The 10939-nt window shown below is 46.2% G+C and overlaps 1 protein-coding gene across 1 annotated transcript in view; it reads left to right on the top strand.

The window, feature by feature from the left end:
- Positions 1–10939, top strand: part of OC90 (otoconin 90) — a 36550-nt gene that overhangs the window by 5627 nt on the left and 19984 nt on the right. The window contains exons 4-7 of the mRNA XM_025202089.1: positions 904–963; positions 1349–1523; positions 5453–5565; positions 8795–8923. Of these exons, the coding sequence (XP_025057874.1) occupies positions 904–963; positions 1349–1523; positions 5453–5565; positions 8795–8923 (477 nt within the window). The remainder of the gene's footprint in view (positions 1–903; positions 964–1348; positions 1524–5452; positions 5566–8794; positions 8924–10939) is intronic.

Here is a 10939-nt window from a genome sequence, read left to right as displayed (position 1 = left end):
CAGAGGTTAAATAACAACCTCAGGGCACTTGTACGATGGGCATTTAGTCCTTCAGGGTTGCATTCTACGCCTCCTAAATTGAAATAGTGAGTTTTTAATTGAAACGGTGAGTTTTATGTTTCTGTTTCCCAATGGAGCCTGCTTCCCACCTTCTCTGGCCACCAGCACACCTAGCCACCCTCCTGCTGCCTTCCTGCACTACCCCAGGGGCAAGCCAGCCTGTTCCTGGGCTGCCCCAGGCATCCTGCCGGCCACAGGAGCCTGCTGAAGGAAGAAGCAGCAAGGGGCCTGATCCTTTTTTTCGGCAGAGCCTACCCGCTTCTCCCGTAGCCGTGGGACAAGCTGACAGATTAAGGGCTGTAACATTCCCAGTTGCAACATTGCAAACTAAACTACATTGGGATGTAGTTTAATTTGCAATGATGCAAATTCATTTAAACCACCCCAAACTCACATACTTGTAATGTAGGACACCATTAAGCCACACAAAGGGAAATTTTTGTCACATGTACATGGTAACATCAAATTCACCCAAGGAACCTTGTCTGCCTATATCCTTAGACCAACACAGCTACAACCTAAACCCCTGCTCACAGCAGGCTTCACCTTTTACATGCACCTATTTTCCCTGGATGTAACAGCACTGGCCTCAGGGCTGATTGCCCATGGAGTACGAGATTCAGGGATCTTTTCTCTAGAGACACTGAGGGGACCTCCCTCACAATTGCCGAGTATTTCGGTTGACAGTACTAAGAATTAAGAACAATATTGGCTCCTCAAATCCATTTATGTCTGTCATTGGAATGGATATAGTGGAATTAATGGAAGCAAGACACACACTGGAGGGCATTTTTTCCCCCTATCAATGTATTTATAACAGCGTTTCTTCTTATTTTGCCTTAGACAATATCACATTCTTCAATGGAGTCTTTCAAAATGTAGAAAGTGTTACACTGTTTTTTGGTAAGTACCAACTTGAGCATTGGTTGCTTTTGTAAGTCAAAACAGCATTGAATATGCTGTTATACATATGAATCAATAATGGGGTAAATCCTGAAATGACAGATTTCCCTTCAAGCCAATATCAAACACTCCAGAATGACCAGAGCGCTTGCACAGCCTTAAGCCCTCATTCTCCAATCAAGTCCATGAAAGAGCACATCAACAGCTTCATTTCTAAGTCTCTGATGATGTCTCAGATCTGATTAAATGAGCTTCAGTCCACAAAAGCTTGTGATACCCACCCACTCATCCATCCACCCACCCACCCATCGGTTAATTTACAAGGTGAAAATTTACCCTGCCTTCATCTCTAAGTGCCATGTCCCTTAATTTATTCTCTCTGCAGACTGTCTGGGTTCTCACTTCACTTGGCTTCAGTCTATCTTCACTAACTTCCCTGCATTGCTCAATTTTGTGAACAAAATGAAGTGCGTGACTGGACTTTGCCCAAGGGATTTTGAAGACTATGGCTGTTCTTGCCGGTTTGAGATGGAAGGGCTTCCAGTGGATGGAACGGACAGGTGAGTTTTATTCACAGGCTCTTCTCTGGCCACAGCTCAAGTCTTGCTGTTACAGTCTGAAACTTAACAGTTGGTTTGGCTCCTGTTGGGGTGGCCAACTGATCCAGAATAATACATGAGGTACTAAAGCACTCAGTGGAGATGGGACTGGTGGCCAATTTTTTCCGGTGAGTCCCTCAGAGTCATCCTTACTCTCACTGGCCCCGTTCAGCAAAAGAAGAATGATAGAAACCCTAGTTTCAGACCTTGCAGGTAAGTATTACTACCACTAGGCTACTTGGAGAAAAACATCACCTTCTTCCTTCTCCAGGCAGATTTGAGAGAGACCTGATCTCACAGGTGTGCTCTGACAATCCCAGCCAGACAAGATCCCACTTGGTTTTGGAACTGTGTTGCTTGGCAACATCTGGATTTTGTCCTTTTATGGATTTTGCCTTGAACATCTAAACCCATCTACACTCTTATCTCCTGGCCTCGATCTTAAGTCACATGCTCTTTGCTAGCCCTTGTGGATGGATGCTAAATAGTAATTCAGTTCATGCTCCCCTTAGCTGGACTAGTTAAAATAAGCATAGGCCAGGATGCATCTGAATGTTGCATTTTCAGATAACAAAAGAAGTGTTAAGTGCCAGAAAAAAGTGAAATAACGATCAATCCCATTTGAAAAAAATAGTGCTACAGATGCACAAATACGTGGAACCTGATGGTTTCATCTGTGAAGTGAGCCACAGCCTCATGGTTCACAGAGGACTGACAGATTTACTTGTAGGAGGAGGAATATGCTGTAGCCTCACAGCATCTAATGAGTAGGAAAACCACATTTTCATTTCCACGCAGAAGGAAGTCACTGGACTGACTCCTTGTGAAAGGCTCCACGAATTGCTCTCTGAATGAATGCTCTGACAAGTCTGAAATCAGAGCTTGATTCAGTTCAATAGTTCGATACCTGAAACAGCTCAACAGCTGCGCCTCCTCCTGGCCGATCACCATTTCAATGAAACGCTATGTACAGACAGGAGCCAGAGAGGCTGCAGGATGAGCCGCCAAGAGTCTCTGGCCTGGCAAAAGACTCCTTGAAACACTGTCTTTTCAACCAGGTGGATTCAGAGTGGGGTTGTCACATCTTAGTTGGACTTCTTCCCTGGGTAACATGATGTAGATCAGGGCTGTCCAACGTCTGAGTAGCAGGGGGCCACAAGCAACCTGCCTACATGCCATGTGGGCCACACACCATGCTGCACTGCATGGCAGGTGTCTGTCCCCTCCCTCCTCTGTACTGCGAAACAGGTGCCCCTCTGTGGTGCGGTGGGCTGGACCCCACTGCACTGTGCCAGCCCCCCATCCAGCACAGGGTCCTTGGGTTCCCCTGAGCCACCCGACCATGGGCTCCCTCAGCCCTACTGCCCTGCTGTCAGGGTTGGGGACAGGCAGAGAAACCCAGAGGAGGGAGGAGACTCTAGTGGCAGCTGCAGGAGCTGGAGCAGTATAGAGAGAAGTTCCAGGATCGCGGCTGCCAATTGATTTCTTGCGGGGGGCGCACATGGCCCAGGGGCTTCCAGGTGGACAACTCTAATATAGATGGTTTGATTTCCTATTAATATATACAAGACATTGCTCAGGTTTAGATAGGACCTTGAAAGAGACACTGACACGGAGAACTACCTGCTGTGGGACAGTGCGGATAGCATGTCAGACACTCCCAGGAGCTGTGGTCTTCAGGAGTTACTGCTGCCTGCCCATTTCCCACTTCATTTTTATCTCCTGATCTTCTGTTCCAAGACACAGAAGGGAAACAGACCTGCCAAAGCCCAAAATAGTATGGCTAGAGCTGGCATTAATGTTAAAGGTCTTGGTTGTCTTCTCCACTGTGCCAAGCTTACATTAGTACAACGGTGTTGAAGGTGGAGTTTTACTGTCATAAAAGCAGTGTAACATAGGGGAAAACCAGGGACCACAGCTTGGATCTTTAGATCATAAGGAGACAGATAAAGCTTTGCCCTTGACTAGCACCTTCCATCCATGGGTCTCATCACACTTTACAAATAGTCATGAATTTGGCCTGACAGCAGTCAAAATGGTGATGGTGATGGTGATGATGATGATATGACAATGCCAGGGAAGGAAGTATCCTCATCTTCCCCTTCTGGCTGAGAAAGGGATTGTGGTCATTGCCAAGGATGTTATAGGAAGTCTTTGGCAGAACACAAGGCACCACTTCTCATCATTTTCAGTCTCACCAAGCTCTGAAGGCTAAGCATGTGCCTAAAACACTTTGCTGGACAAGGGACTCAGTCCCCAGGCCTCCCTCCCTTTGTACAAGATAACTTTCCCTTTCTGCTTAGAAAATTCGCTGAGCACAAATCCTAATAGTAGCACGTGGAACAATCCCATGAATAGAGTGAAAAATAGCACCAAAAACATGTGATGGGTCCTTATACACCCCTGATGCCTTCCAGCTATAAAGACCCCTTAACCAGTCTATGTTTGTTCTGCTTTGCATTGTTCTCCCATTTACAAACACATGCCTGTAATTGTGTCAACTCTGCAAGAGCTTAGTTCATTCAGATTTTGTAGATGCACGTGTATTTAAAGTGCTCAGCGCTGTCTGCATATACAGTGCTCTACAACCACTGCCAAAAGGCTCCAGTGATGCTCGCGGTAAGGAGTTCCTTGATCAGTTAATGCAAAAGACAATTCATTCTGGAGCTCACCCACTTTGGCTTGATCTAGGAAACCTGATGCAGTTAGTTGTGTTTGTTGAGCTGAAGAAATCAGTCAAGGTTTTTTTCCTACCAAGCTTGTCAGGTCACTGTGGCCTTTGTGGAATATGTTCCTGTCTGAATGTGATATGCCGGTATAATCACACTGTAATAAGGTGCCAGCAGAGAGGTAGCAAAAGGATACCAGAGAGCTGGAATAATGGAGTCCCATCTGGCAGGTCAAACAGTCCGAATTTGTTAGAACAAAATGCTTCCTTCTGCGCTCTGCTCCTTTTAGTGCTTCCTGGGTATTTTAAAGGAAGCTGAGCAACAATAATATCTATCGCCCAGCATCAAAATGTACATGACCCAAACAGATTTTCCCAGCTAAAACCTCCCCCCTGCTGAATGGGACAACCCGGACCACAAGTAACCAGGGGATATTCATTGCATCAGGCAACCCCCATCATCCATGTCCTTTGTACCAAGATAGAAAAGTCTCTTCTCAAGCCATGTCTGGGACCTGCCTTCTTCCCTGGTTGCCCAGAGCCATGAAGGTATCATTCGAGTCAAACCATTTCCTTCCCTTTGTAGATCAGATGTGGTAAGCAGGATCAGAGCGAGAGGACAAACAAAGCACCCCCAGGTAGCAACAATCCATGTCTGCCAACACTGCCACCATGGTTTCATCATCTTAATATTTCCTTCCAAGTATCCCTGTCAGACAGATTCATAGCTATTACCCCAAGGAAGTGGAGAGAGGGACCAGCAAGCACCAAAATGGCATGACTGTGACAGTGTGGGGCCCAAGGACAGAGGAAAAAGTTAGACCTCCCTGATAAGTTCAGATGCTGATTCATTTGCCAGCACTGGCCTGTCCTAATTTGTGCTTCAGCTGCCGTGGCTCTTACAGCAGCCAGAGAAGAGCTAGGGAACTGGGATTTTCCCTTCAGGGCCAACCACACCCCTACCCTGCTGTGCCCAGCCTAGGACATCTATTCAGCCATCAGGGACCCCCAATCTGTCAGGGCCAGCAGAATGAACTCCCATGCCTGCCAAATTGGTAGAGGGAAAATAAGTCCCCCAGCTCTTCAACTGGGCTCCACACACTACACAACCACTACTGGAGCACAGCCACTCCAGACCGAGGCAAAGAACTGGGACAAATTAGAGACCATGATTTTAATTGCTCTGTTTTTGTTTTTGTTTTTTGTTTTGTTTTAAATTAAGCTGTTGTTTCCAGCACCGCAAATGCTATGAAGAAGCAGTCGAGATGGAGTGCATGTGGGATCCTGCAAAGATTTCAACAGATTTCAGCTGTCTTACCAAAAACCTCACCTGCAGTAAGGTTCCTATAACCTGTCATTAAGCTGATGGGTGGGGCGCGGGGACAGGCTGTGATGGTCCCCCTGTTACAAAATCCAAGCCGTGCTAAATCTTTCTGGGCCCCTCTTTTGCAAGAAACCAGAACCAGCCTATTCCAGGGGTGTTTCTCTTTCGAAGACTATTTGAACTATGCTATACTGCAGAAAATACCCTGGTCAGCAACGGTGGTCTCAAGCCAGCGGCACTGCTCAGGGAAGGCTGCCTCTGAACTGAAAGCAATGTAGTTGTGCCCGCTCAGAGCTTTGGGTGGGATAACTAGCACTGCTGAACAACAGGGCCAATTAGCCTCACTCCAAGCTAATTAGCCTGCCTGAGGCATCATGCAGATGCAGCTACATTGCTCCAAGTTTAGGAGGGAGCTTGTGTAGTGGCACTCCTGCCAGGCACAGTATGTTGTATAGATATGGTCTTAGTCTTACTTGGGACATCTGGGCAGATGTAAGCCCTAGATCTTGGTCTGATAGGTTTTTAAAACCCTTTTCTCCTTATTAAGCCCCAGAGACTTGTTGCTGAGGCACTCAGATACCAAGGTCATGGGAGGGCCATATAAGCATCAGATCTAAATTAGCAGGTTCATTTTAAGCACAAAAGGGACTGCTGTGATCTCAGTCCAATCTCCTGCTTAAGAGAGCCACAGAAGTGCCACCCCCCCCAAATTCTGGCACCAAACCCAACTCTCTGGATGAGCTGGCCTTTTCTTTTAAAGAGACACCCAGGCCTGAGTCAAAGACTTTGGTAATGGAGAACTTACCACGTTCCTTGATAAGACACAGTAGCAGATATTATCGTTCTCAGGTGCTCTCGGTTTATAGTATTGCTGCTTCTCGTATTTCTCATTCATATTTTTTCCTGTGCAAGCTCAACTAACTTGCTTCCACCACCCAAATCTCAGCCCACATTTCCTTTCTAATGCCCAGCTACTAGGACTCAGTTTTAATTTGTAAGTACAATACATGAATCTGAGAGCACATTTGCTAGCAAGACACTAAACGCCAGTGGCTACTAAAGCCTTGTGTGCAGCTGGACTCCCAACATTACTATGTTGTAAGAGCTGCATGGTGGGAAGTATTTCCAAAATGGTGATCTTTTCATTCAGGGCAGAGTAAAGGGCCATTTTAGTATCTTTGTAAGGGGAAATGACTCCACTAAACTCTGCTAAAAGCTTAGCACATGCTACCATGGTTGAGAAATGCTCTGTTTGTTCATTCTTATGGTGGTCATCTGGCTAGGTGCCAGGGGATTGGAAACTGGCTAATGTGGTCCCAATTTTTAAGAAGGGGAGGAAGGGGGACCCAAGTAATTATAGGCCTGGAAGCCTCACCTCGGTGCTCGGGAAGCTCTTGGAGAGGATCATCAAGGAGCACATCTGTGGGGGGCCAGCAGGGGAGATCATGCTCAGGGGCAATCAGCATGGCTTCACCAAAGGCAGTTCCTGCCTGACCAACCTGATTGCCTTTTACGACCAAGTAACTCAATCCTTGGATGATGGTGTTGCTGTGGACATAGTGTCAAAGGCCTTCTTAAAGTCTAGAACGACTGTCTCTCACCCCATCCTCATCAATAAATTAAGTGACTGTGGCATTGATGCCTGCACAGTTGGATGGGTAAAAAATCGGCTGATGGGGTGCACCCAGAGAGTAGTGGTGGATGGGTTGTACTCAACCTGGCGACATGTGAGCAGTGGGGTCCCCCAGGGCTCGGTCCTCGGGCCCGCACTGTTTACCATCTTCATCAGCGACTTGGACGAGGGGGTGGAAAGCACGCTGTCCAAGTTTGCTGATGGCACTAAGATGTGGGGCGAGGTGGACACTGCCAGACCGCAGCCAGCAAGGCCAGCCATACCTTGTCATGCATCCAAAGGTGCATCTCAAGCCGGTCCAGAGACGTGATACTCCCCCTCTATGCCACTTTGATCAGGCCGCAGTTGGAGTACTGCGTCCAGTACTGGGTGCCACACTTCAAAAGGGATGTGGGCAGCCTGGAGAGGGTCCAGAGGAGCCACCCGCTTGGTGAGAGGGCAGCAGGACAGGCCCTACGAGGAGAGACTGAGGGACCTGAACCTGTTCAGTCTCAGCAAGAGGAGGCTGAGGGGAGACCTGGTGGCTGCCTACAAACTCATCAGGGGAGATCAACAGCAAATACGCAGAGCCCTTTTCTCCCCAGCACCACCTGGGGTGACAAGGAACAGTGGTCATAAGCTGATAGAGAATAGGTTTATGTTAGAGATCAGAAGGCAATATTTTACAGTTAGGGTGGCCAAAATCTGGAACCAACTTCCCAGGGAAGTGGTCCTCGCCCCTACCTTGGGCAAATTCAAGAGGAGGTTGGATGATCACGTGTCTGGGGTCTTGTGAACCCAGCATTCATTCCTGCCTGTGGCAGGGGGCAGGCTAGATGATCTGTTTAGGACCCTCCTGACCCTAGCTACTATGAAACTATGATACTATTTTGTACATTGCAAAAATGATTCCCACCAAGATCTAGTCCTCAGAAAAATCTGCTTACCAGAATCTAATCCCAGTTTTGCCAGTGTAAGGGGTCAGTAACAGTAACAAAAAAGAATCATTCTGCCATAAAACCTGGTTTAGTTAAACCACCAAACCTATTTTCCTTCTTTACTTCAAATAAGACCATTTTTTGCTTTAGTTTTGCTTTGAAATAGGAAGAGTGTTTTTTCAACTGTCCCTTACTTGAAAACGGAAAAGGGATTGTTGCTCAAATTAAAATACATAAATGTGCTCCTCATTCCAAGTATGAGCATGGAAATAAATTACTTCTCCAAAATATGTTTGTCAAAGAATTATTAGCTTGGGGGAAAATAATATTTCAACATCACTGTTTTGCAAACCTTTTTCTAGTATTCTGTGATATACCCCTACTGTACATACAAAAAGATCTGTACCAAGTCCCACCTCCAGCATGTAATGGCCAATAATGGATAATGTTCTGTGTATGACAGACCTTTGAAACACTTGATGGCATTTACTGATAAATTTAATTAAAAAAATTCCCTAGCATAATTCAACCCCTTGGATTCGTTTCACTTTAAAACCAGTAGAAATACAGAATTAATGTGTGTACTACATAATGAAATGTAGCTGTTGATGAAAACTTTACAGGGAAGCAAAGGCAGATGGTGGAAACCGATCTCTCAATAGCACCTTGTTTGAATTGTTTTGTCTCCAGGATCTGGGGACCCTTGTGAACAGTTACTCTGCAACTGTGACAAAGCTGCCATTGAATGTTTCGTGCATTCACGCATTAACTCTTCCTTGAACGGTCTGGATGTCTCCTTCTGTCCCACTCTGGTTACAGGTAATAATAAAAGGGCCTGACCTAATGCCCATTCAGGTCAATGGGAAATCTTTCTACTGCCTCAAATAGGTACTTAATTGAACCCAAAAAGGACAGCGCTGGCAGTGGCAGTTTGGTTTCTTATATCTGGCAGTGTGTCCTCGTCTCCATTTCGTGCCTTATTTCCATTTGCTGCTGCTCAGTGAGTGCTAGGAACAGAAGAGTGGATTAAACAGGGTGCTTCTGTGCGAATGCTGCCAGGCTGGGAGGTTGGAGTCCTCTCCCCATTCCTAGTAAAGAGAAGACATTCCCCACGCTGCTCAGCTCACCTTGGCTTGGTCTCCGAAGGATGAAAGGGGCATTCATCTCCATTCTCTTCCCTGACCCATCCTCCCCTGCTGCCAATTTTGGCTCTCATTTTATTAGTGTGAACACCTGCTCCGTGGGAACTGGATGGAGATCAAACACTCATTTCAGATGGATTGTGATCAGGTCACAAGATAGCCATGCTGTTCAGGTGCTCCCAGCTTGGGCTAGATTTGAACAAACAGCATCAGCTTTTCAAATAGCTCAGGTCCCATTCTTATAACTTAATGAAGCAGCCAGATATTAAAAAAAAAAAAAGAGCCAACCCCCCCCTCTGCCAACCTGCTTAACGTGGCATGGGTGAGTGGGTGTGTGCAAATGTACATACTCTCATACAGAGGCAGAAAAGACATAGAACGGGACAGGGCAAGTTAAAGACCTTGAGGTTGTTGTAACACTTAGCTCATTCCCACAGCATCCTTTTTTTTTAAAAAACTTCAAAGTAATTTTGAAGGATCAAAAAGATGAAGTTGTTGATAGAATTACTCCTGGAAACAGCTTGTGAAGTAGACAAGTATCATCTTTCCACTATAGGCAAGGAAATGGAGATGAGATGATTTTCCCAGGTTAGTCAGGACCTTCTGTCTCAGGCCAGACACTGAGGTTGCACATCTCTGAGAGACAGCACTGCAGGAGCAATATGCTGCAAAAACAGTGGCAGGGGGGAGAAGGCAGCAAGGAACTACTACTGCTCTTCCTACTGGTGATAAAGGCAGTTCAGTGGGACCTCCACTCACTGAGAATGAAGAGATCCCCTATTATATGTCCTGGTGGGACGGAGCTCATAAAAGAAAGCATTTTTATTCTTTCCTGACCCCAAATGTGGTGATGGTTTTGACCCTTAGCTGCAAAGCAAGACACTACATCACACCACCCAAGTCAAACCCCCTTGTCTTAAATGGGGATCAGTGATTCAGAGAAGACGCCAACATTTAGTGAATCAAAAGGAGGCAAGGCAGGAAAACAAACATTGCAGTAGGGTGGTCTGTCCCTGTCGGAAGGAGTCGCCAGCCCTATTAAGGCCTTCTGCTTTGACCAGGTGTCCCACAGAGAGTTCAAAACCCCAGAGGAGAGAGCTGAGAGGAAGCAGAACTGCAAGTTGCAAGGAGAAAAGAAAGGCAGTGAGCTGAACAACTTGCTGCACAGGGGGGCCAGGTGTTGGGCCCTGAGCCAAAGGCTTTCTTCCTAGTGCCTGGGTTAGGGTGGAAGGATTTGGGTTTTTGTTGTTGTTTGCTTGCTTGCTTGCTCTGTACCTAAAGACTATGTTTTAACTGGGAGGAGTGGCTGAGTAGCAGGTTAGCGAGCAAAACGGCCTGCAGAATCCAACAGGCTGGGCAACCTGCTTGTTATCACCCACTAAACAAGCCAAACAGCCCCAGAAGGCAATACAACATTTGTGAAAGAGGAAAAAAATGAACTCCTTCATGACCAGAGATCCTGGGTTTCTCTGATAAAAAAAATACCCAATTTTGGGATTAAAAGAAGTAACGCAAAATCCACATTTTCCATGATTAAAATGAAACACCACTATATATAGATATATAGATATTACTTCCAGGTTAAATTTAGCAAGTGTATGGGAGGCATAAGGAGACAGGATAGCGAGTTCTCGATTCAATAATCAGCACAGGTGATACATAAATTCCCAACGCAATCCCCATCAAGGCTAAC

The sequence above is a fragment of the Alligator sinensis genome, unplaced genomic scaffold, assembly GCF_000455745.1.
Source record: "Alligator sinensis unplaced genomic scaffold, ASM45574v1 scaffold651_1, whole genome shotgun sequence".
NCBI classification, from domain to species: domain Eukaryota; kingdom Metazoa; phylum Chordata; order Crocodylia; family Alligatoridae; genus Alligator; species Alligator sinensis.
This window is presented reverse-complemented; position numbering and strand designations above follow the sequence as displayed.